Raw genomic sequence first — 26,645 nt, forward strand, 5'->3', positions numbered from 1 at the left:
CAGGATACAGCATTAGTCAGCTCCCACTCATGGGAGGGGAGGAGTTAATCCGCCAACACTGACCGCAGATTCTGTGTGGAGAACAGTAGGAGATGCCAAAGAAATGTAAACAATGTCCCTGCCTCCGTTTCCTTTATCACGGAAAGATGGCTCTGCCTGTCTTCTTCTCTGTTGCATCACAGGCCTAGCAGGATGCCTGGCCTGCAGTAAGTGCTCAACAAATGTTTGTTGAATGAACAAATGCAAAAAGAAACTTTTGCCACTAGCAGCATTTCTCAGAGTATGTTCTGTGGAGTATTTTTATTTTTTTATTTTTTTATTTTTTTTTAAGAGACGAGGTCTTGCTATGATGTCCAGGCTGGACACTTGAACTTATAACTCCTGGAAGGATCACTCAAGCTCAAGTGATTCTCCCACCTCAGCCTCTGTTAGTAGCTGGGATCCCAGCCACATGTCACAGTGCCCAGCTTGTGGAATGCTGATAGCTGTTATTTGGAAAAAAGGAGGGGGAGGGTGCTAACGCTCCAATAAGTCTGATTGACAAAGGTTTGTTTGTTGTAGATGTTATTAGAATCTTTGATGTGCCAAAGTGCATTGTGATCTCTTAGGGGGAAGTAAATCTTTTCTCAAATTCATTTGATGACAGACCTCCTTTTTCTGGATTTTTTCATAGGAATGGCATCCTTGGGAAAAAGCTGTGTCGCATCCCCTGTAAACTGGGGTCCTAATGCTTGTCTCCCATCCACGCTGCATAAATCAAGGGGTTAAGGGGAACAACAGAGCCAGGTTGAGATGAGGGGTGGAGGGTGGTGGGCTAGGCTCGCTCACTCCCTAGTCCACTGACTCCTACCTAGACCAGCAAAATGTCCAATGACTTCATGTCATTCAATTTTGTTTGGAAAGCTCAAGAATTCTAGAAGCTGAGAATGGTGGACCCAGGGCTCAGTGTCCTGGTCTGTAATTTTTTCACATGCCTGTGTCTGGCTTCCTCGTGTGTTGGAAGGTTAAGCTTGTAGCAGGCAGCCCCTATCGAGAGGCTTGGATGGGCCCTCTGGGTCAGGAAGGCCTGGCATCTCACTGAGTGGTCCTGCTGTGCAGATGATCAGAGCCCAGGCAGTTCTCGAAGGCAGAGCACTTACTCATGAGAGGTGGGCCAGGGCCACGCTGAAGCTGGCTGGCAGACGAGAGACTACTTTACCTGAACGAAGCTGAACTCCCTCCAGTTGAGCGAGTTTGCAATGGACGGCAGTGAGGTCACGGCCAGCAGGGACAGCGTGCCGAGGGCCAGCACTCCCAGGGAGAGGTAGATCTCCATCCGCCAGACTTCCTCCTCCACCCAGAGGTGGCTCTTGTTGGCCAAGACCTGACATGGATGGAAGGAAAACCATGAACACTGTGGCAAAGGCTGGTGCCCTGGGAGGGCAATGATGAAGGACACAAGAAAGACAATACGGCGGGCGCTCACACTGCACCTGACACAACCTGGCTCTGTGATAAGCATTTCTCAGGCATTAACTCATCGAGTCCTCAAAACCACCCCACGAAGTAGAGATCACTGTTAGCCCATTTTAGAGATGGAGGAAATGAGGCACAAAGATCAGATCACTTTCCCAAGGTCACATGTAGCTAACAGATGCAGAGCTGGGATCAGGACCCACGCAGTCTGGTGCCAATGACCGGGGCTCCTGGGGCTTTCACATATCTGCCCCGGGGCAGCCAATCAGAACAGTCACATCAGCAGAGTAAGGAGTCAACCAGAAATACAGCCCTTAAGCATGGCTCCATCTCAGGGTTTTCTGGCCCTAGAATCCCAGGACAGGAGTGAGGAGCTCTCCTAGCTCTGAATCCCCTCAGCCAATGAGCTCACACCTTACTGGCTGCTTCCCTTCCCAGCCTGTCTCACCCTGAGCCCTCTGTTTTCCTGGACCCCCACACTGCCCCCATCACTGGCTCACACTCAGGACATACAAAGACACACGCAGACACTGAGCCCCCAATACTCCCTGACTCAAAGCTCTCAGCCTCCCTTCTTCCTACCCAGTTCTCTACTTCTGCCTGAGGCACACAGCCTTGGCTCAACTTTGCCAACCAAGAGAGACTGATGGCCATTCACCAAGCAGTTCAGTGACCACTTACAAAGCACCTACTGTGTGCCAGGCCCTGGGCTGCAGAAAATAAAGATACCTGCCCTTACCCTGCCCTCACAGAGATCTGGCCCCCCCCACCAAGTTCCAGGACATGTAAATTGGGGAGCCCCTATGAACCTGGAGATTTCTGACCCTTCTCTCCCCACCTTGCCACTGAGCCCCCTCCTAGCCCAGCCAACACTCACTCACATAGTGCCCTCATGAGGAAGAACTTTTATCAAGGTGCAACTAGACCAGGTAGCACCTGGAAGTCAAGGTGTTCTCTGTGAAACACTGTGAAATGCTGGTACTTTTATTCTATAATGTCAGCAGTACAAGGAACAGTATTTCCATTAGAAGATGTGACTACACTTTAATAGGCAGCCTCTCAAAACAGAATGACTCATACAGGTTTTTTGAGAAACAATTTCAGCAGAAAAAAAAAATAACGTGAGCTCAGTTACCAGATAAAATATTAAAAGTGAATCCACTGGGCTGAGCAAAATGGTTGTACAGCTTATAAGAGAAAGTTTAAAGAAACAGAGAAAATGCCATCCATTGAGCACTTTTCCTGCAATTGGTGAAAAATGATTGCCTCTGTTCTATTTTAGGACAGGCCTGGCTCACTTTGGTGACTTTAAGCTACTAAGGGACCAGGAGTCTGGGGACCCAGCCTCTTGTCCTGACCACCAGTGGCATGTAACTCTGGCAAGTCTGTCTCTGGGCCTCAGTTTCTCAACCTAGGAGGTTTGGATGAGGTCATGTCTGAAATTCTCTTGATTTTGCTTGTGTGCCTGCTGTGGTTGAAGTCACCGTTAACTGGAAAGGCGTGCAGAGGGCAGAGAGGTCTCCTCCGTACCTCTGCCCAGAGAAGTCTTACTCACACCTCACAGCATGAATTGAGTAAGTCATCTCCTCGCTGGAAGTTGTTTGTTCTTTAACTCTGCTTCATTAGTCATTCCTCTCTGCGTCTCGGGAAGATCAGGCAGTTAATGTCACAAGTCAGAGTTTGGATGATTACACACACATATACCACATTGGCTTGCAAAATATCTTGTTTTTTTCTTCTAACATTTCCACTCTGCAGTGACGCTGGGAAGGGAGGGATGAGGTGGGCAAGGGAGCAGTGGATGGCGAAGACCCGCATGAGGACTGAACCTAAGCCAGCCTTAGGAGTCCATGAGATTCTCAGCCAGCCTATTAAACCACAGTGCTGTGCTCAGAGCTCCCCAGTGACCAGTGGCGCACATGGCTAACTGGAACACAGGTGTAACAGCTCCCCTAGTAAGTCTCTATGTTTAGAGATGATCAAATTCGCCACCTTGAGAAGGCCAAGGAGAGTGGTCATTAACAAGAGATGGAAAGACAGCATTCAGGTGTGGGATTTCCCTCTAGGTTGCAGGTCAGACGCTGAAGGACCAGTGAGGCTGCAGCATTAGCCCCTCTCCATGTCTTCACAGTGGGTGATGGATGGAAAGAGAGTGGTACCGACCCACTGCCTGCCAGACTCAGAGGAGGAGGGGGCGGCAGGGTGTGGAAGGGCAACCTGGGGGCATAGAGACCACAGGCCTGGATTCTGACACCGACTCTGCCACTGGTGGGCAGTCATGAGACCCTGGGCAGTCCCTTTCCTGGCTCATAGCATCATTGTATCTTGCTGTGTTACTGCAGGACTAAAAGCATTACGTTTGTGGAATGAGTAGCATGGGACAGGCACACAGTGGGCACTTAATGTAATAAATGGCTGTTGTTCTTAGTGGCAACAAGGCAGTTAGACTAGTTCTTGCTCCAAGCTCTATGTGCACTCCTCTTAAGATGCCTGATAATGGCTTTGTGGTGGCCAATTTAAAAATCAGTCACTCAGTGAACATGCACTGTGAACCCGTGTTAGGAACCATGGACCCCAAGGTGTGGAAGACCCAGTCATGGACCTCTGAGTCAGGTATGAAGTAGTGTGTAAGAAAAAGAATAGAAGTATTTACAAAATACAACAGATTACAGAGGCAGGTATGGGGAAGTAAGGGGATAGGCTGGGGGAGCTTAACAGAGGTAGGGTTTTGAAGGAGGAATAGGAGTGTGTAGGCTGTCAAGGTGTCCCGGGGTGGGCATTCCAAGCCAAGAGGAATGAGCTTTGCCCATTTAGAGGACAGTATGGGACCCAAGTGTTGACACGTCACAGGAGAAGGGGAGATGAGGCTGAGGAGGGAGTCTAGCTGCATAGTGAGGGGTCTACCATTATCCCAAGGACATTGGAGTCACTGAATCTTTTCAGCAGTGACATGGTCAGATGAGAGGTTCAGACCATCGTATGCCAGCCATGTGCAGATGTAGCTTGGGGTGAAGGTAATAGGAGAACAGTGTGCAGGTTAAACATTTCTTTGATCTTGATCTTTGATTTTGATCTTGAAATGTGTGTTTCCAGGGAAATACACAAGCAAATCCAAATGCCCTGGACATATATCAGTTATTGTTGGTAATAATACTGTCTGTAAAAATGGTCTCAAAGGTTTTCTCTACAGCTGGCATACAGCTTTGCCTCCTAATCTGCAGACTCAGGGCTGTAAGGAAATCTTGGAGGAGTTTCTTGTGCCTAGACTAATGTGCTCCCTTGACCCAAGGGCCTAGTGGGCAGTTGGGGTGGTGAGTGGCCATGTGGGGACCCTGTGCTGAGGTGCCCACGGGCTGGCGGCAGAAGCCACACATCAAGCCTGAGCCACCCAGGAGGCCCTGCTGTTTGGGGCTGAAGGCAGAACAGCCTCAGGTGCCCTGGCCCAGAACCACAGGCATGGCTTACCATGGACCATCCAGAATCTGCTTGGATGTGTCCAGACTTGGGCACCTCCCCACATCTGGGCTGCTGTGTGTCAAGCCCTTGCCTCCCTCTGACCATCCCTCTGACCATCCACCCTGATATACCCACATCAGCCCTGGTTTTGCCCTTAAGAACTCTGCAGAACAAGTTTAAGCCGCTTTGCGTGAGAGGCCTTCGGTGTCTCTGACATCTCGTCCTGCGGGAGGGATGGTTGCCTGGCAACCTCACCAGGGCCTGCAGCCCTAAAGATTTTTGGGACGCAGGGAAAATTACCTTGCATGCGCCCCTCTGTACCCTGGTATTTGCATCAGGGCAGAATTGGGTTAACAGAATATCAGGGAGAGCCTTGGCAGGGCAGAGAGTTTAGACAAAGGCAGTTGAAGGGTGACAGGAGAGGGAGGGAGCAGTGGTGTGTCTTTTGCCCTGGGGGGTAGTGGGCACTGTCATCGTCTTTCCCACTGCTGCTGGAAATACCTGCCAGCTCAGGGAAGAGGGAGTGGGCTCCTCCACGCAGATCTGCCCCCTCCTGGGCAGCAACATTGTACTAGTCCCCAGGGAGCCCCGCAGAGCCTCCTGCCAAGGGGCTGGTGCTTTGTAGAAGTCAGTAAGAAAATATTATCAAAGAGCATCAAAAACATTAGCACTAGGAGAGAGCTTGATCTACACATCAGGGCCTCGAGGACAAAAGAGGGGTGGTGACTTGCTCAAGGTCAAGATCTTTGTTCCAGTCAGCGATGCTGGAGAGCAGGAGTCCAGGCTCTAGCCTTCAGGCCTCCACACCGCCCCACACCAGCTGAGGCAAGGAGCCAGATAGTCTGTGTCTTTCTTACTCCTTTCTGTGTCCCCAGGGCCTGGCAGAGTAGGTGCTCAGTGAATGAGTGAATGAATGACCTAGTTCTGAAATCATTTACTCAACTGTGAATTTGGTTTGCCTGTAGAAAGCAGCATGAGTATAAGCATGGATCTGGAAAATAGCTGGATCTGAATCCCAGCTCTGCTACTTACTGGCTGTGTGACTTTGGCCAAGTTACTTAACCCCTCTGTGCCTCAGATTTGTCATCTATGAAATAAGGATATAATAGCACCTGGCCTACAGGGATGAGATGGGGTTAAATGAATTCACAGTGGTGTTTGAAGCTCTTAGAATGGTTCCTGGAACACAGCGAGCTCTTGTTAAGGGTTCATGACTGATTTCTTCCCTTCCTCTCATTTCCATCAAGCATCTTGCTTTTCTGCCTGAAGTCTGGGGTTCTTCCTTTGTCTTAGGAAATTCTGAGCCCACAGATGCAATGATGCCGGTATCTGTGGGTGGCAAAGGACGAGGGCAGTCGAGTAGCTGCTGGCAGAGAAGCAGCAACCCTGACAGTGAGTAGGGGCTGAGGTCTGTGGTTCTCAGGAGGTGCCCAGCCCTGCTTCCCAGTCCTGCCAATCTCCCATCCTCGGAGGGGATGGTCCTGTGCTAGGTGTTTAGGGGAGGGCCCAGCCTCACCAAGGTCCCTGCATCCTGAGCAGGAGCAGGAGCTGCAGGGGCCACCAGGCTGGAATGAGGGGTGGATGAGAAGTGTCTCACCAGCACCTGGGCCAAACCCTGTTGGGTGACTAGCATCCTGGAGTGGGCAGGACCTATGCATCAACCAGCCCTGGGGCTGGGCACTGGAGGTGGAATTAATTTGGAGAAAATAAAGACAGACAGTGTTGCTTGAAGATGTGAGCTTGGGACTAAGAATCAAGCCCCGTGAGCTTGTGGACCAGGAGGGAGCATCAGGGGCCTGTTTCTGTGGGCACAGGTGCCAGCTGATGCCTGGGTCCCCACCTGGTGTGGCCTGAAGGCCCTCCACTTCCCAGGAATCCTGCTGGCAACCAAGCACCATATGGATTTTCTAAATGAATGATTAATGCCACCCCCAGTAAAAACAACAACAACAACAACAACAACACACCCAAACCTGGAACACTCACTCCTGCAGCCTTCCCCATCTCAGCTGATGGCAACTCTCTCTTTCAGGTGCTCAGACCCAAACCCCAGAGTCATCCTTGATCACCCACGAAACCCTGGGCCCATTCCAGCAGCAATTCCATGCACTCCAGCTTCACATGTGCCTTCAGGATCTCCTTGCTCCTCCACTGCTCCCACTGCCTCCAGCCTCCACTGCCTCAAATCTGGGCATATGCATGGCCTCCTCGCTGGCCCCAGCAGCTAGCTGCCTTTGACCTCCTACAGTCTGTTCTCAGCCAAAAACCAGAGAGAACCACTTAAAATGTCAGGCAGATCAACACCTAAATTCAAACATTCACCAGCTCCCTATTTCACTCAGAGCCTAAGGCTGAAGCTCTTCCTCTCAGGCCTCGCCTGCCACCCCCTCCTTGTTCAGCTCCAGCCACGTGGGCCTCCTGGCTGCTCCTCCAACGTACCAGGCACACTTCTGCCCAAGGACTATGCCCCGTGGCCTGCAACACCACCCCAGCAGGCCACCGGCCCCTCTCCCCTCCTTCCAGCTCTGCTCACATAGCACTCACTCTGCAAAGCCTCCCGGACCATCTTCAAAACTGCACCCCCACCGCCCACCCCTGCTTTCCTTTGCGCCTTAGCACTCCCGATCCTCTCCACGCCCACTATAACTCACTGCTGTGTTTTGTTTAAGTCTGCCCCAACTGGGCTCTACCCATGGGGGCAGGAATTTTCATCTGCTTTGTTCACTGATACTCAAAGTCTTGGGCAGGAGGATGTGGTTGCGGCCCCATCGGAACAGAATCTGCAGTTGGCACCTGGTAAGGCTGCACCCGTGGGTATCGGCTGCACCTGGTTGGTGGAGGGCACTGGACAAGCATGTGCTGAGTTGCCAGAGGGAGGAAGGGCATGGGGTGGGTACCTGCTTGACTGCCAGGTTGACCAGGTCGTAGCGGTGGGCGCGGCGCAGCGGCAAGCAGAAGCTGTAGAGGGCGTGCAGGGCGGCGCAGAAGAAGCTGAGCAGCCCGATCTGCTTGCGGTGCTGCAGCCAGTGGTCCAGCCAGTCGGGGAAGCGCTGGTACTTGGTGCCGCGCCGCAGCTGCAGGGCAGCCGCCAGCACGCCGGGCAAGTACACTAGCGACAGCAGTACATAGGCCACGCACGGCAGTGTGGTGTTGACCACGGACACAGGCAGCTTGAAGAACTTGTTCTGGCTCTCCTGCACATAGGGCTGCAGAACATCCCGGATGAAGTTGTAGGCATAGAAGCAGACGAAGAGCCCCAGGGCCAGCAGGGTGGGCACCTTCCAGGCCGGGAGGAGGCGCAGGGGCATGGCCTCCACCTCCCGGGCTGATGCCAGGGATCCCATGTCCACGGGCATGAAGCCCATAGCGAGTGCCATCTCCGAGACAGCACGCTTGGCTTCTGGCTGGTCACTGCAGATGGGCACCTGCGGGAGAAAAGCGGGGCAGTCAGACGGGGTCCACAGGCCACAGGAGTGGGTAGGGCCTCACTGAGCAGCTGAGGAAACCGAGGGCCAGAGGGGCAGGGACTTGTCCAAATGAGCAGCCAGTCAATGGTACAGGTGGGAGCCAATGGGGTTCTAGCTCCCAGGCCAGGGGTCTTTTCTCTGCTGCCCAGGCCTCCCAGCCTCTGGCCCAACTGCCCAGCCAGACCAACTACTCAAGGAGAGAAGCTGCGAACAGTAAGCGTCTTGCCCAGCTCGTGGACGTCAGCAACCACAAGCAAAATGCTCATCCAGGCAGTCCCCATGGGCCCCTGACATGGCTGTCTCCAAGGCTGCGGCCTGCCCTGGGAGCCACCCAGCAAAAGAGTTTTGCATATAGTGCAGAATGGGCAGCTGTGACTGCAGCTCCATCCCTCAGTTCAGAATCGCCCCCCTTGATGATGTCCCTCGGCTCAGTAGTGCCCTCAGCCAGCACATAAGGCCTTCCATAAGCCAGCTCCAGCCTGCCCTCTCTGCCTTGAAGCCCACTGCTCTGACCCATGAAGTCCCCCTGCAGGCACATTGGAGTCCTCAGATCCCAAAGCACCCCGTGGGCCTTGTTGACACTGCATTGGTCAGTCTAGTCTCGAAACACGGACTGAACACCTACTCTATGCTGAGCTTTACATATATGATCTCTCAGCCTTGCCATGAGCCCGCAGGCAGGTACTACTGTCTTCATTTTTCAGGTGAGAAAACTGAGGTCTAGGAGCATTGTTTCTTATCTCTGTGCCTTTTCATATTGTTCCCTCAGACTGGAATGCACTCCCTGCTCCCTGAGCCTGACAGCATGGGGTGGGCCCAGGTCAAAGCCCTCCTCCAAGTCTTCTCCAGCCAGCTTGCTTGCTTGCTCTGTTCCCTCCAGGCCCTGCACTCAACACCCTCCACTGTTCCTCCTGGTCCATACCTGGGAGTCCCATGATGCAGCCTGCATTTAAGGTGCTGTAGTCAGGTATGGCTGGGCACCTTTAAACTGTCCTACAGAGCCTGGCACCTGGGCTCGACTCACTGGTGGAAGTTCTCACACATGGAGTCTGGCATTCTTTCGCCAAGAAAATGCATTAAAAACCAAGGTGGCATTAAAAACCAAGGTGGCATTAAAAACCACCTTGTCTTGGTAAGAGCTCCTCGTGACAAGAAATGTATGCAGCTCTAGCTGTTCCGTGGAGCCATTATCTAGCCCCAGAAAAACCTGCTGTTGACTTTTCTGAGAAATCAGTTCTTGGAAGCCCTTAGAATAAATAAGATAAAATTTGAGACATGCCTGCCTTCCTCAGGGCACGGTACATAAGTGTGTTACTTTCCTCCTTCTGAGTCCGATTCTAAAAGCCAAGTTTCTCTCCTTCTTGGCTCCAAATAGCAAAAAGCCATCAACCTTTTCCTCCTTGCCCTCTAGGAAACCCTGTTACCATAGCAGAAAGAACATGGGTTTCAGATCCATAGGAATTGGGTTCAAATCCCAACTTACCAGCTATGGGATTTTGAGTAAGATCATTAATATCTTTGAGCCTCAATTTCCTGTTCTGCAAAATGGAATTTTGCAGTGATGCAGGATTAGCTATGATAACATATCAAAAAAAGCATGTTGGCAGCACTCAATGAAAATTTGCCATTTATATTTATTGTTATGATGGATATTATTCCCCCAGAACCTACCTGCCTGTTACCATCCCTCGGGCCAGCCTGCAGGGTCCAGGCGGAGATGACATTGAAGGCCTTGACCACTGTGCAGGTGGGGAAGAGGGAGGCCAGGTACTCAGCATTGGACTCACGATGCTGAAGGTGCTCTTGCTCTGTAGGGTTGCTCACATCCACCAGGATCTTGCCCACCAGCTGGTCACTGAGACTGCACAGTGAAGAGTAGTGCTCCCGGAACACAGCCACAAAGATGACCTCCGGGGAGCTCACTGCCTCCTCCTGGAAAGTTACTTGGGCCGCTGAGGGGAACAGCCCGGCTGTGCGTTTGGGGTTGCGGCTCCCCACCACCACTTTGAAGCCAGAGCCCACCAGGCGTGTGGCCAGGGAGCGGGCAAAGTCCCCGCTACCCAGGATGCCCACTTTGGGGGCCTCATCGGGGACCTTGGCAAGGCTGCTATCGCTGTCCACCAGGTGGAGGCTGATCAGTGGCTTGTCCATCTCTTCTGGCATTTTGGTGGCTGCAAGAGAAGTCAGGAACCTGGTCAGTGGAGGGCTCCTGGACTGCCCCTTCTGCCACCTCCCTCCTCTTATACATCGTAACTACATGGCAGTCAGACATTCACCCAGCAGGTGTTCACCGAGTGCTACCACGTGTCAGCACCAGGGGAACAAGCTGAGCACAACACAGCCCCTTCCCTGGGGAGAGCACAGACTCAGGAAGAGCAGGGAGGACTTCTGCCCTCCACCCTTTGTCCCTCCTGCTGAATTATTTCCTTGGGAAAAACTGGCAGAGTGAGAGTGCTGGGAAAGGGGACTCTGGAATTTCCATGACCAATGTGATGCAGTGCCATACTTCTTTTCAAAAGGATTAGGCAATCGACAGTGTCACTAGCCAGGAGTGACCATCTAACCCCAACCTCACCATCGCTGGGTGTTTGATGACCAGGAAGGGTGAGCATGTCCCTATGCTTGTCTACATTTTGCATCTTGGAGCGGTTCTTCTTATGCACTCCCTGAAGCATGGTGAACAGCTTGAGGGCAGGACCTCATCTCATCTGACCTTGGAGCTCACTGTGTATCATATCCTGGCACGGAGGCAGTGCTCAGTGTTTGCTGAATGAATGAATGAATGAATACCAAACCCTGATCTCTGAGGGCAGGACTGAGAGACAAGTGAATGGGCCCCTAAGGTAGAGTGGGTGCCCTGTGATCTTCTTTGCTGAGCCCAAGATATGAGTGGATGTGGAGGAAACCCTGAACTCGGGCCAGCAGTCTACGGTAAACTTGGATGGAAAAATTATTATATATTAATTGTCACCAACTTCTAACTAAAATTTGCTATTTCCTTTAAGTATGAAGGTAGGCAACATAATTTTTCATTAATGCTGACCAAGATCATATCATAAATTTACCTGTAAATAATTTATCCTAATACCATTTAAATTGAGCACAAATTTAAAACTATGCTAGCCAGGTGCAGTGGCTCACACCTATAATCTTAGCACTTTAGGGGGTCAAGGCAGGAGAATCGCTTGAGGTCAGGAGTTCAAGACCAGCCTGGGCCACATAGGGAGGTCCCATCTCTAAAAAAATAAAAAAATAAAAAATTAGTCAGGCACAGTGGCACATGCCTGTCGTCCCAGCTACTCAGGACACTGAGGCAGGAGGATCACTTGAGCCCAGGAGTTGAAGACTGAAGTGATCGCACCACTGAACTCCAGTTTGGGTGACAGAGCAAGACTGTCTCAAAATAATAATAATAATAATAATAATAAAGTAAAAATAAAATTATGGTAGACATTAGATCTGCCACTAGAGCTTGTCATTTAATGTGCTAATAAAGAAGCATGCATAATGCTACTGTAGTCTTTTTTAAAAAATATTTTCACTGTGTTTCCATGTAATATTTGTATGTATGTATTTGTTACATATATACAAATATTACATTTGTATGTACATAGGTTACATTTGTAACCCTAAGCTATTTTATTTGGTGCATGTAAGAACATTATTCTGAGCAGAAGTCCACAAGCTTCACTAGCCTACAGTTCCACAGGGCTTAAGAACCCCTGCCCTGAAGCAGCAGAGCAGCTGGGGTGGCTTTCAACACCCTGCATGGGCGTCTGCCTCTTCCCACGTTTCCACAACACTCTCCTGGAACCTCTGGACACCTGACCAGGTGAGGGAGTGGGTCCAGGCACTGACACAAAGATGGGGCAGGGGGACCAGGAGGCTGGTCCCGGCTCTGCTATGAAGCAGCTGTGTGTCTTCAGACAAGTCTGTGTGCCTCCCTGGGCCCCAGCTTCCATCTTTGTCAATGGAGATCACAATCTCTGCTCTCAGATGACAAATTATGCAATCTTAAGAGGTTTTCAAAACTGTGATTGTTCCTTTTACAAGGCAGCAGCAGCAGCAGCAGCAGCAGCAGCTCCTATTAATGGATGCCTACCATACACCCATTGCTGCTGTCAGGCCTTTCCTCGGGTGATGGGCCTCCGGTCCTCACAAGAACCCCAGGAAGTAGATTCAGTTATCATTCCCACTTTACAGAAGAGGGAACTGAGGCTCAGGGAGGCTCAGGAACTTGTTTCAGGCAGCACAAATAATTGAGGGGAGGAAGAGCAGGAGGCAAGTCTGTCTGCCTCGGCAGTCAGAGCTTCACTCCGTCCTACTGCCCAGACAGAGAACAACGAGCTTTCCAGAGATGTCCCAGAGAGCTACAGAGCTGGGACCACACTGGCTGGGACGAGAGGACAGGTGGGTGGAAGGGGGTGCATTCTCAATGTCAAGAGTCAGGGGACATGTGTTCCTGTCCTGGCTCTGCCAGCGTGGGAAACTCCCTTAGCCTCTTGCGCATCTTTAACGTGGTTTTGAAACATGGCCCTGCCTGTCACAGGATAGCAGCGATTGGCTGAGCTGAGACACTGAGGGGTTGCTTTTGTGGGGATCATGCTTTCTGAGTCCACAGATGGGGGTGGCACACCTGTACTGACATGCAGGCACCTGCCAAGACACTCATGCCGGGCACAGCCACCCTGAGACTAGGAGACAGTATTTTCTGCCTGGTTCTGGGAGCATTTCCTGGGTGGTGGGCTACATTTTGTAGGTGACAACGGGCCTCCTGACCCATCCTATAGTGAGTCCACGGCAGGCGGGTCTGCACCAGGCCCCTACTCAAGGCTTCTCGGTCCAGGAGCCGGGCTCTGGAGCCAGACCGCCTGGATTCTGGTCCTGACTCTGCCTTATGTTAACTGTGTGACCGTGGACCTATCTGTGCCTCAGTTTTCTCAGCTATAAAAGGGAGACCATCGCAGCACTTTCCTTATGGGCAGGTTGTAGGAGTAAATAAGTCAATTGTGTAAAGCACTTAGAACAGTGCTGGGCACATCATAAGCACCCAGCAAACGACATTCAGTAATCACGCAAACACTGGCTGCTAACAGAAATGAAGCTCTGTGCCAGCAGCAGGGCCCAGGCGGAGGGAGGTCAGAAGACCCTGCGGGCACCCCTTCGGCTCCGGGGAAGGAGGATGAAGAGATGGGTGACAGTTATGTCAGCTCAAGAGCCGTGCAGATGGCCTCAGGGCTCACAGGCCAGCGTCTGCAATTTGGGCCGAGGTGAATTCAAATCCCTCTTCTCCTGTGGTCGGGAGGGCCAAGGCTCCCCTTGTGGTCAGTCAAGGCTGGGACAGATACACCCAGGCCTGTCCCCAACCACAGGGAGACACAAGCCCCAGGGAGTTTTGCCCTGATGGGGAGGAAGAGTAGCGACCCTGAGGCCTCCAGACCATCTTTCCAACATTTGCTAATGATTTGGATGATCCTAAGTAGGACCCCTCTGGACGGAAGCCTCTCCTCTGTCTCTGCCCTCTCTCTCCCCTCTCCCTCCCATCTCCTGAGTGACTGTGCTGAACACTCCTAAGCATATAAGGATGAGTGAGAAGTGGTCCCCACCCTGAGGGCTTACAATCTAGTGTGTGTTGGGGGAAAAGGGGCTTGAATAAGACCCACCACCAATGACTGGACATGGGGCAGCTAGAGACAGAGCTCAGGAATGGCACAGGTATGGCCCAGGCTCTTGCCCAGGGGGCAGCCGAAGGGGAAGCCAGGACGGCTTCATGCAGACATGCATCTGAGGATCCCTGAAAAACCTCGAATGATTTACCTCGAAACAAAACTGAACCAGCCCAAAGTGAAGCAAGACGAGAAGATCCAGATTTTGAGTCCTATTTTTGTTGAACCCCAAACCTAATCACAGGTGGGAAGGGATTCCCGGGGCTGGGCCTTGAGGGTGTTGCTCAGAACCTGACTCGGCATCTGCTCCCTTCCAGGGGGCTGATATGGAGGCCGCTGCAGCCGAGGGGAGCTGGTCCCACCTCTGCCCCTAACTGGCGCTGGGACATAGGAGGTCCCTGGGCCTCTCTGGGTGGCTTCTCTAACAGAAGCTGCTGCACCAGCTCAGCTCCAAGCCCCTTTCATCCCCAGCAGTCTAGGGTGCTAGGAAAAGTCCTAGACTTATGGTCCTAAGGGGCCCTGCTTTTCAGTGGTAGGATAAATGCAAACTAAACGTTAAGCACCTCTAAAGCTTCTCTTGCCACCAAAATGCAGTCTGCGACAGGAAAACGCCACGTTGTAATGCCGCCTTGTACTGCTCCCTAGGCGGCCTCTTCCTTGACCTTTCTGATGCAGGGACAGAGCCACTTGGCTGGGAGGAGTCAGGCAGGTGGTTAAAGGCACGGGCTGTGGGCGGGGCTGCTGGGGAGAAATCATGGCCTCATATGCCAGTAGCTGGATGCCTTTGGGTGAGTTACATAGCTCCTCTGTGCCTTAGTTCCCTCACCTTTAAAATGGGAACACTAATTATACCTCTCTCCACGCTGTTTGAGGATGAAATGAGTTAATATGTGTAAAAGCTCAGAGCTCTTTTCTGACTGGTTGTATGTGCACTTGTGTTTCCTAATCTTGTATGTGCGTGTGTGTGTGCGCGTGTCCTATTCTTGTGTGCATGTGTGTTGTGTGCACCCTTCTCTAACTTCTTCACCGACAGTGGCTATGTTCTTCTGCCCCCTCCTGATGCTCAGCATGAACCCTCCTGCTGAAGGCTGGCAGGGGTTGCGGGCAGGACAGGTGGTACATGTCCCGGAAGTCCCAGAGGCCTGTCCCTGCGGCCTGAGGTGAGGGTGTGACTAATCCTGTCTGGGCCCTGGTTCCCTGGGGGTTCTATTTATAGAACTGGAGAGGGAGCAGACGGGATCAGATTGCAGCTCTGTGGGCCGAGGCCTGTCTCCTGCATGCAGACCTGCCCACCTCTCCTCCCAAGCTGTGGACAGAACTGGCATAGAGGATCGGGTGTCCTGGTCCCCTCTGGGTCTCTGTCCAGGCTTGTCTGTCCCCTCCTTCTTCCCAGCAGGGCTACAGCCTGTGTTTATGGCTGGGAGCCACGCCTGGCCCATGGGCCTGCCTGCCAGCTCCTGTCTGCTCTTGCGCAGGCCACTAACAGTTGGCGGCATGACATCCACAGCCCCGTGGCCTCTTCTTCATGGACACTGATCACCTTTCAGACATGAGTGGCCAGGGCGGGCTGTGGCCACAGAGGGTTTGCTGTGAGGTCAGTATGGATTGAGGTGCTGGGGCCACCGGCAATCAGAGGCTGGCTGTGGCACCCTACAGCCAGATGGAGGACGGGCAGCCTGCAGGCCAAGAACGGGGTGCCTCCCACGCCTCCCTTGTGGGGACTGACTGTTCTTGTCCTCAAGCAGCCCACAGTTATCTTCAATTTTTTTTTTAATTTTTGTTTATTTATTATTTATTTATTTATTTATTTATTGAGACGGAGCCTTGCTCTGTCTCCAGGCTGGAGTGCAGTGGCGCGATCTCGACTCACTGCAACCTCTGCCTCCCAGGTTCAAGCAATTCTCCTGTCTCAGACTTCTGAGTCTGAGTAGCTGTGACTACAGGTGCATGCTACCATATCCAGCTACTTATTTTCAATTAAAAATCTTTTTTTTGATCTGGTCAGTAAAATTACATTTGGGGGCACATGTTCCTATTACTGCTCTGTTTCTTTATAAGTAAAATACATTTAAAATGTACACTTATGCAGCAGTGCCCTATAATGTTGTATGTGGTATAAGTAATACGTAAACAAATGTAGGTGCAAGGGAGGCTCTGTATGTCCTCCCTGCTCCCAGGGAATGAGCCTTAACAAGCCCCGAGGAAGTGCACACACACCCTGGAGACCTTTGCCCCATGGGAGGGCCAGGCAGTGGACTAAAGTGTTCAAGGTCTCCTGACAAGGGCGCTGACTTCGGGCAGCGGGGACTGGGAGGATTCCTGCAGGAGGTGGGCCTGAGCTGAGCTTTGACGAATTGAGAGTGAGCCCAAGAAAAGCACTTCAGAAAGAGGGGCCTGCATTGAGCAAAGGGGGCCCAAGATAGCCCAGAGTGCAAGGACCCATCAACAGTGCGTGTCCCTGGGTGAATGAGTATGTGCCCACAGCCAGCAGCAGGGCTCAGCAAGCCACAAGTGAAAACATAAATTCTTGCACACAGGCTGGCCAACATGGTGATACACCATCTCTACTAAAAATACAAAAATTACCTGGGTGTGGTGGCGCGTGCCTGTAATCCCAGCTACTCCCGAGGCTGAAGCAGGAGAATCGCTTGAACCTGGGAGGCGGAGGTTGCAGTGAGCCGAGATCGCGCCACTGCACTCCAGCCTAAGCGACAGAGTGAGACTCCGTCTCAAACAAAAAAACAAACAAACAAAAACAAAAAACAAATTCTTGCACATAACTCTTTTCTAGACTGAAAATGTGTAGAGAGGGAAAGAGGAAGGACCTGGATCTGGGGTCTACCCTGAGTATCTTCTCCCTGGGAGGTACTAGACACATCAGTCCTTTCTCTAACCTGTTTCCTCATGTGTAAAATGGAAATACCGATTTTCCCTCAAGGGCATAAAGTAGCCAAGGGCCATATACACCTGGGGCATTGTTCTGTGGCTGGGATGTTTCTGGGAGTTCTTCCCCTGTGGTCTTTTTTTCATGTGCTCATTGTCCACCCCCGCCCCCACTTCCCTGAGCTTTGGGAGGGCAAGATTGCTGTGTTTTTTTCCACATGCACCCAGAACCCCGCACCATGCCTGGCACACTGTAGAGGTTCTGTGCATCTCTCTGCCTGACTGCACACACCACTGGAGCCTATGTAGCCTCTGGGGGCAGAAATCCTTCCAAAACGCAGTACAAAATCAGATCCTCATCCAGCACCTCAGGGATCACCCCAACCTGCCTGGGGTTCATCTTCAGTTTTCACAGAGCCTTTGTGTAAGCTCTGCCTCTTCTCTCATCCTCAGGACTTTGTGGGCGCTGTCTGTCTGCCTGCTCACCTCTTAAAGCCCCCCAGGTCCTGCTAATTCGCTGCTGACGAAATCGAAAGAGCACAGCATCGAGAAAGTGAAAAGCCAACTCAGAATGGAGAAAAGTTTGGCAAATCATATAACTGATAAGGGGACCTGTTTCTAAATATCTGAAGAACTCTTACACCTCGGTATTAAAAAGACAAACATCCTACATAAAGTGGGCAAAAGACTGGAAAAGACACTTCTCCAGGAAAGATATACAAATGCACATGAAAAGATGTTCAGCATCATTAGCCCTCAGGGAAATGCAAATGAAAACCACAATGAGATACCACTTCACACCCACTAGGATGGCTACAATGATATATTTTTTTAAAAGACAGGGAGGATGTGGAGAAATCAGAACCCTCCTACACTGCTGCTGGGATTGTAAAATGGTGCAGGCACCGGGGAGAACAGCCTGGGAATTCTTCAAAACGTTAAGCAGAGTTTCTATATGACCCAGCAACTCCACTCCTAGCTATATATCCAAGAGAAGGAAAAACGTATATCCACACAAAAGCATTTTCACCCATTATTCATAATACCCAAAAAGTGGAAACAATTCAAACGTCCATCAACTGAGGAATGGTTAAACAAAATGTGGCCTATCCATCCAGTGGATTAATATTCAGCCATAAAGAGAAACTAAGTATACATCGATGTTCCAACAGGGATGAACCTTGAAAGCATTAAGTGAAAGAAGCCAGTTGCAAAAGGCCAGACATTACATAATTACACTTATATAAATGTCTAGAATAAGCAAATCAATAGAGACAGAAAGTAGATTAGTGGTTTTCAGAATGGGGGATTTGGAGAAAATGGGGAGTGACTGCTCACGGGTACACAGTTTCTTTTTGGGGTGATAGAAATATTCTACGATTCTAGTGATGATTACACAACTCTGAATACACTAAAAACTATTGAATTGTTTTATTTACTTTTTAAATAACTTTATTGAGCTATACCTCACATTACCATGCAATCCACCCATTCAAATGGTGAGTTGCATGGTAATGTGAGGTATAGCTCAATAAAGTTATTTAAAAAGTTGTTACTTAAAATAAAAAAGGAAACTGAGATACGGCAGACTGCTACCAGTGTGTGTAAACCAAGAGTAAACATGTTTTGGACGACAGCTTAAGCACGCTCCATGAGCCTATGTCATTGGATGGATTTTGTAACACCAATGTTGGTGGCTGCTGTGGTTTGGAGGTTTGTCCCCCAAAAACCTCATGTTGAAATCTGATCTCCAATACTGGAGGTGCACCTGATAAGAGGTGTTTGGGCCATGGGGGTGGATTCCCTCCCTGGCTGGCGGGTGGGCAGAGGAGCAAGTAAGTTCCTTGTTAGTTCTCATTGTATTAGTTTCCTTGAGAGCAGCTTGTTAAAAAGAGCCTGATACCTCCCTCTCCTCTCTCTCTCTTATTTCCTCTCTCCCCAGGTGATCTCTGCACACATGGTGCAGATGAGGAAATGGGGCTCAGGAAGGTGAAGTGACTTGCCCAGGCCACCAGCTAGCAAGTGATCAGGTAGGATATGAATCCACTCCTCTGCTGGGCCCTTGCTGGCTGACCTTGCAGGTTACTAAGGTGACTGATCCTGAATAAATCCAGAGCGTTCAAATGTTTGTCTTCCTTTTGAAAAAAACCTTTTCTCTTTACAAATTCCCCAGCCTCAGATATTCCTTTACAGCAACACAAAGACCACACTAACACAGTGGCTCTGCAGCCTTCTGAAGTTATGTTGTATTTGTTTTCCACATAATTGAGGTTCCTAAGCCCCATGACCTCTGGACAAGTGAGGCTTATATAATCAGTACCATTACCTGTTGTTGTAAAAATGGTGCCTTGGGCTAAACTGTCCTTTTGGCCTTTGCTCACAAAGCTACTTCTCTGCCATCCATGCAAGCAGAGAGCCATTCCAGGGCCCAGGGGATGATGTGTGTGTGCCAAGTGCTGGGGTCTGAGGTCCACCCCACCAGCTCCCAGGTCAGTGAACAGGGCAGATGTGTTCCAGGGGGAGTGGGGGAGGCACTGTCTGCTACTCACCCACATGGCTGAGGGTTTATAGAAGGATATGCAGGTGGAAGCATGCACACAACTGCAAATCTGCTAAGTGGGGCATTAGGTCCCTCTTCCTCCTAAAGTCATCCCTTCCCTAACCAGGCAGAGGATCATTTCAGCCCCCGGGACTCTCTGAATAACACAGCTGAAGCCACAGTTGGTCACTGAGAGCTTCCCTAGCCAGGCCAGGCCACTCCCCACAATGCAGCCAACAGGACGCGGGCTCAGGAAAACGTTAGAACACTCTGGATTTATTCAGGATCAGTCACCTTAGTAAACCACAAGGTCAGCCAGCAAGGGCCCAGCAGAGGGATGGATTTTCATATCCCACCATACCACTTGCTAGCTGGTGGCCCGGCCAAGTCACTTCACCTTCCTGAGCCCCATTTCCTCATCTGCACTATGGGGTGATGTTCCTCACTTTAATGAGGTGTAGTAAGGATTATATGAGACAAATAAAGTGCTATGCTCTGGGCCTGTTAAATTTACTCATTTTTAATTTTATTCCTCTCTAGGATATTTTGTAAATCTTTTTGTCTGGGTAAAGCAGAAATAGATGCACCCAAATCAATATATGGTGTTCTCTGCCTAATGGAAAAATGTACTTTAAAATCTTCTAAAAATGTGCTCTAAGATAATGGCCTGGAGGTACATACCCATTTCTCCCCAAGACAATTGGAGGAAAAGACCTGCTGCTATTTGGGACTCAGGAGTGGGAAGAAGAAGTGGGAAGAGCAGAACAGGAGATCTGGGGTGGAGGGAAGAGTAGGAGGGCCTGCTGCCCAGGGCCACAGCCCTGGTGGCTGGGCACTGGGGCACTGGGGTCGGCACTGGGCTCCTTGAGCCCTCTAGGGGATGCTGGTCCCAACATCTGGCTGTCTGCCAGGGACAGTCATGCCACTGGGGTCTCCAGACCACTTACCCTTGCAAGGATGAAGCCCATACCAACTGCTCCTCTGTTTCCATGGCCCTCCAGAGCAATACGTCGCACTGGACAGTACTGTTTTCTTTCCTGTCTATCTTCTCCCCCACTCCAAGCTCCTCAAGGTGAGAACTAAGTGAAACTCACTTTTGCAAACCCCAGCACTTAGGACACATCAGGTCAAACTTGAGCTGCATCAGGGTCACCTGGAGGACTGATGAAAACATATTGCTGGGCTCCACATCCAGAATTGCTGGTGCTGCTGGTGTGGGGACCACACTTTGAAAATCACTGCAGTAGGTGCTCAGGAAAGGGCTGTGGAAGGGGTGAAGGAACTAACCACTCACTCGCATGCAAGAGCAACTTAGTTTTGACTTTTTTTTCCCCTGGGTCTTTACAGTTGGCCCAGCTCCCAGCCCACTTGGTCCAGAAAGTCCTCCCTGCTCACGGGGGCTTTGAGTATCCATGCTGTCTCTGAGCTCCTCTAGGTCTTGAGGTTCACATGTATATGCCCTGTCCCTACACACCCGTTGGCTGCCCAGAGCTGGGTCTCTCAGGTGAGAAGAAGGCGATCAGAGTCATCGTGGCATTGTTAGCTGAGTCAATAAAACAAACCCCGTGGGGACCACTCCTTGGCTACATGTGGGTCATTAGGCCTACTGCAGGCTGGGGAGAGGAGCAGTTCTAGGGGACCATAAAGATCTTGGGGATCCAGGAGCCCCCTAACACCCTGACTGGGAGGATATTCCCAGAGGACAGAGTTACCTGGCTGACCAAGAATCGAGATGGCCTGCCTGCCATCCAGGAATCTCTCACTAGAGTGCTTTGACAGCCTAGCCTGGGAGAACTGCTCATTGGGACAGTTCATTAGTACCCATTGCCAGTGTATGGGAAGGATGATGTTCAGTGCTGGTTGGGAAGGGGAAGAGGAAAGCCCAACAGTCAGCACCAAGGCCAGGGGCTTGAAGCAGCGGAGGTGGGTGGGGCATGCTTAAGCCCTAGGATCCCTATGGGCCGGTTAATCCAGCCAGGTTGGAGACCATCAGGCAGTGGCAGCTGAATCTGCAGCCTCAGCGTCTGGAGCTGGGTGGTTTCTTGTTTTCCAGGGAGACCTGGAGCTGCACAAACCCTGGGACTGGTGGGTCTTGTGGGGCATGGCTGCCCCCACCCCTCCCCTTGTTGTGGCACAGGATTTGCTGAATCAAGGATGGGCCTCATCCCTGCTCCTGGGCAGGGTGAGCTGTGGGGGTAAAGAAGGGGCAGAGTTAGCCAAGACACACAGAGGCAGCTCAGCGTGTCTGCCATGGAGCTCGGCCTGCCTCACATCACCTGATTTTTGGGCTTAGGGATGCATGCCTTATCCTGGTTTGTCCAGCTGTTGCACTGCCTTTTTCTGGAAGCCTCTGAGGGGCCCTCCCCTGCCCCTCAGTGGCCTCTTTCTTTGGATTCCCAGGGATACTGGAAATCGGCCTCCACCCTCTAACCGCTCTGCATGGGAAGAGTCATGCAGCCACTTCCCAACCACCTGCCATGGGCCAGCTCCAACTTTTGCAAGAGCTCTGACTTTTGCAACAGCTTTGATGTTCACCAGAGTCCCAAGAGCTCAAAAGGCTGGTCCAGGCAGCCCAGGGAGCAGCTCCTGGCTTCCACCTGGGCCTAGGACAGGGAGGACTTCACGCTCTGGGACTAACTCTGCACTCTTTGTCACATTGACATTGGCTGCACACACTGGTTCTCTTGTCTGTCACCTCATTGGATGGGGGCCAATAAAAAACTCATTTCTGTGCCTCTAACACCTACCGGGGCCTGGCACACAGTAAGTGCTCAATACATTTTTGTGGTTTGAATGATTTAAGGACTAGATTCTGAGGGTAGTATTTGTGAGTTGGGAGGGGAGTATTTGTGAGTCATAGCTGTTCTCCCCAGAACCTAGCTGGGGCTCTCTTGTACTCAGTGGTGATGAAATAATAATACTATGAGTTTCTAATCGCTTTTGCAGCTTGGTGACATTGTTAGACCTGGCCAAGCATTTCGCTATTTGATAAACTTAGTAACACTGAGGACTTATGCAAAGATGAATTTAAACACTGGAAATAAATATTAACAAAGAGACTGCTGCAGATCTGGTCAAAGTGAAAATCAAACACCAGATCTAAGGTGCATTGAGGTGCAGCCTGGTATGGGGGTACTCATGGAAGGAGGCTTCAGGGATGCCGAGTCAATGGCTTCAGGGTTTTTGGAGGCTCCTGGGCCAGGGCATGGCAACCATTTGGAGGGGTCTGCCCAGTCTCCATTAGGTGGGGGTGTCAGGGCAGGTGAGGCCCAGCTGCTGCCATTGGCAGATGTGCTGTCTCCTTGGCCCTTCCAAACCTGGGTCTGCCTGGTTCATGTCTCTGGCCACTTCCCACCCAGAGCTCTTGCTTGCTTTCTGCTTAGGTTATAGGCTTAATCTTTTTGCCTGGGAAGTGCCTTCCCCCCCAAGTAGCAAAATTCAACAGGAAGGCCCAGTGCCTTTACAAGGCAGAATTAATTTCCCTGCCTCTGGCCCCTTGGCTCTGCAGCACAGGTAACAGGATGCAACTAGCATACAGTGGTGTGTACTTTCCCTTAGAGGTCCCAGGGGTAGTGGTGGGGGGCCCTACTCCCCATCATCTCGATCACCCCTCCCCACATGCTAATGTTAGTATTAAAACTAACACCCTTGGATATGAACAATCTACATCTCCCAGTCAGGTAAAGTGAAGAACAGCTTCTGCAAAGTCTTTCCCATTTTATGGATCTGAAATTTACAATATAAGTCAAAAGCAGGGCACATTTTATGCAAATAAGAAGTTTTCAGGGAAGTCCCCTACCCTGTGACTGCCCCATGTAGAAACTCCGGGCCTCCCCTACAGCATGAATTCCATCTTCCCCAACAGAGAGGAGCTGGGCAGGCACATCCCAGCACCTATCAAATGCCTGGCATGGGCACAGCTGCAATAACCAGGAGTCAAATGCAGAGAAGTGCCAGCGAGGTGAAGTCGGGGATTGTGCCTGCAGATGTGGGCACACGGTTTGACCTGCAGAAGGCTATAATTCCTTCTACTTTGCAGAAAAGAAAACTGAGGCCCAGACAGGTTAAAGGACCTCCTCCGGGCCCCGAGTTGGCTCTTGCCTGCCCCAGATCCACTGTGCCCTGGGCCCATCCAGTCCCTGCATTCAAGCTGCCTCTGAGGTGGGGAGGGTCTGCAGCTCATTGCTCAGGATGTGAGTAACAGCCAGTCACCTAGTCAGCACCAGACTCTGGTGTCTTCTGCTTTCTTCCTCTTCGGTTTTCTGTCCCCTCATTGAGCTGCTCCAACTCATACTTTCCAGCCCCTCATTCTCAGGCTGTTTCTGCAAATCCAGTGCTGCCCCATATCCCAGAACTCCCAGGCTTCATTCTCACTGGGCCTGGGGTCCAGGAGGCCCCACCTGATCCCATGTCCCTTTTGCTATCCCACCCCTAGCCTCCCACAGCTGACCTGAGGGGACAGAGGCCAGAGGATGCCAGTCTCAAATCATGGTTTAAAAGCTCGGTTATAGCCACACACATCTAATTAGTATATTTCTATTTTCTCTGTGGGCATTTTCCCTTTCTGATGGACTCTTACAAACATTTTACTGTTATATTTCTTGTAATACTGCCTGGAATCATTATTTAGACATCATTAAAAAATTATTATATTTTTAAAAGGAAGGCTGAGAAGTTCCTACAAAAGAGAATACAGAAAGCTCAAGCACACTCAAGCCAATCCTCACAGAAATACACATGTGCGCAAGTTTGGTCTGATGGAAAAGAGTTTATCATCACACCACTTTGCAAAATAAAAGTGAATGAATAATTTAGAGAGCTTTTTACAAACATCTAGATTTTCGAATCATTCTAGAAAAATCCGGTTCAATTACTTGCAGCAGCAGTTCCGTGCTAAACCAATGCAGAAATGGTTACCAATAAGAAAAATTTACAATTCCCAATGGGCCTGCATTCCACAGAAATGCATCATAAACATTAACATCCTTACACACACACACACACACACGCAACTGTGTGTGATAAATCCTTGAACCCTTGAATTTTAAAAGCCTCCTGACTTAGTAACCTGGACTCCCTTTCCTCCAAAGGGGGCCATGAAAATGTGCAGATGATACATATTTCCCATTTTATAGTGCACTTTTTGCAGCCTGTTCCAAGGCAGTACAGATCTCTGGGAGGTGTCGAGTTCCTCGGACCTCCTGGAGATTCAAGGAGCACCCTACAGCAAGCCAGGGGTCAGGGGGTTGGGGAGCTGGTGGGAGGGGTTTGCACAGGACCCATGCCACCTTGGATCTGTGTCCTAGCCAGACTTACCAATAGCAGGCTGGTGCGACATCTGGCTGATGTGAGGGTCTGAGGCTCTCAGGTCACTCGACAGCCACACCGTGAGGTGAGCCACCCTTTCTGGCTCAGTCTCCAACCAGGACAGCCTGGCTTTGGTTCTGACTCTTGGTTTCTCAGGAGGCGAGGGGCCTGCCAGGGGCTTGCACAGCCAGCTGCCTCCCCCAGCCTGCACGCCAGCTCTTGGCCACAGGGACTAGACCGGGAGTGGTGACTGATGCTTGGTTGGAGAGTGCACTGAGAGAGCGCAGCTCTGGCCTGCTGCTTCCTGCTTGGGGAGGAAACCTCACTGGTGATAATTAGTGGCTCAGACTCAAGTCTCTTTGCTACAGGAACTGAGGTGGGATGACCAGTAGAACCCAGGATGCATAAAATGAATAAATGTCATCTGACGCGCGCACACACATGTGAGAGAGAGAAAGAAAGGGAGAGAGGCGTTTCAAGAGAGAGGCGTTCAAAGGCATTCAAGAGGCGTTCAAAGGCAAACATAATGGCTGCAGAAAGTGGCGATTTATCAATTTCTGCGGGGGAAATTTATTGCAGTCACCATGGCTGCCACTGGCTTAGTGATAATGCTCTCAGCATTTCGTGCCCACAAAGACTTCATTGTCATCTTTACTTGCTTGTCAGTGCTCACAGTGGGGAGAAAGACAGACAGACAGACAGACCCACAAACAGATGACAGCACTTGTCTCCAGGGCAAAGCATGGACGGGGGCTGAAGAAGACACAGGCATGTTTCTGCTGGCTGGGGATGGCTTTTCAGTGGACCTTGGAGGCCACATCGGCAGCCCAAAGGAGGCTGGAGGTTTGGAAACTTTTGCATTGTTGAAGTGAATTATGTGCAAGCCCATTCTTAGGGATAAGTGTATTCTATTGTTTTCAACTTGTTTGGAACCTAGCGATCTTGGAATAGGGCACATCTAAGTATCCCTGGCATCTTCATCTCAAGCCCACGTGCAGAACCTGTTTATCAGATCCCCGAGCATCTGATAAACAGGTTCTGGGCAGGTTTCCTCTATCATCACCAAACACCAAGCCAAGGCCTCATTGTTCTCCTGACTGCTGTGGCCGCCTGGGTCTCCTCTCTCCTACTGGAGTGAAAGCTCCTGTGGGCAGGGCTAGATTCCTGAATCTCCGCAGAGTCCAGCACAGGCCGGTAGACAGGGACTGACTTCCACTACCCCTCCTTCCGGTCCCTGCCCACTCCACCCCCCACCACAGCCAGTGGCATTCCTTTCATCTCAAATCTTGACAACATCCTGGCCCATCCCTATCCCCCTTCCTCGAAGATCCAGCCCAAGGCCTTGGGCACTTAAGGCACCTGCCATCTCCCCCAACGCCCACCCCTGACAATCTCTCCCGGCTTTGAATTCAGAGAGGCAGCTGTGTTAGTTGGTGGACCTAGCTGGACAGAGCTGTGTGTGAATTGTGGTCCAGCCATGTGCTAGCTGTGTGATGTTGGGCGGGTTGCTTTCCCTCTCTGTCCTGATGATTAAACAGTGAATATGAAACCCCTAAACATATGTCTTCCTTAGGACTACTCTTGTGTGCACCTTTCCTTGCTCTGCTGTGGCCACACTCACTGCACGTGGCCCCTCTGCCACTCTGGGTGCTCTATGGTCAGCTAAGGGAGGGACCTATGTGCCCTCCACCCCTGCACATCCTCACAGCCACTTACATCACACTCTGCTTAGGTGAACTAATAATACAAAAATTAGCCAGGTGTGGTGGAACACACCTGTAATCCCAGCTGCTCGGGAGGCTGAGGCAGGAGAATTGCTTGAAATCGGGAGGCAGAGGTTGCAGTGAGCTGAGATGGCACGACTGTACTCCA

At 51.0% G+C, this 26,645-nt stretch overlaps 1 protein-coding gene across 2 annotated transcripts in view; it reads right to left on the reverse strand.

Moving 5' to 3' along the window:
- STEAP3 (STEAP3 metalloreductase) overlaps nucleotides 1-26,645 on the reverse strand; it is a 41,708-nt gene that overhangs the window by 9,589 nt on the left and 5,474 nt on the right. Inside the window, exons 1-4 of one of the 2 annotated variants that reach the window (XM_063647362.1) lie at nucleotides 24,783-25,198; nucleotides 10,050-10,549; nucleotides 7,809-8,336; nucleotides 1,199-1,363 (exon numbers count right to left, since the gene is read on the reverse strand). In XM_063647362.1, coding sequence (XP_063503432.1) covers nucleotides 1,199-1,363; nucleotides 7,809-8,336; nucleotides 10,050-10,549; nucleotides 24,783-24,804 — 1,215 coding nt within the window. In that variant the 5' untranslated portion in view covers nucleotides 24,805-25,198. Of the gene's footprint in view, nucleotides 1-1,198; nucleotides 1,364-7,808; nucleotides 8,337-10,049; nucleotides 10,550-24,782; nucleotides 25,199-26,645 lie in introns of those variants that run through there. The other variant, XM_063647363.1, reaches the window with a different exon arrangement.

The sequence above is a fragment of the Pongo pygmaeus genome, chromosome 11 (assembly GCF_028885625.2).
Source record: "Pongo pygmaeus isolate AG05252 chromosome 11, NHGRI_mPonPyg2-v2.0_pri, whole genome shotgun sequence".
Classification (NCBI taxonomy): domain Eukaryota; kingdom Metazoa; phylum Chordata; class Mammalia; order Primates; family Hominidae; genus Pongo; species Pongo pygmaeus.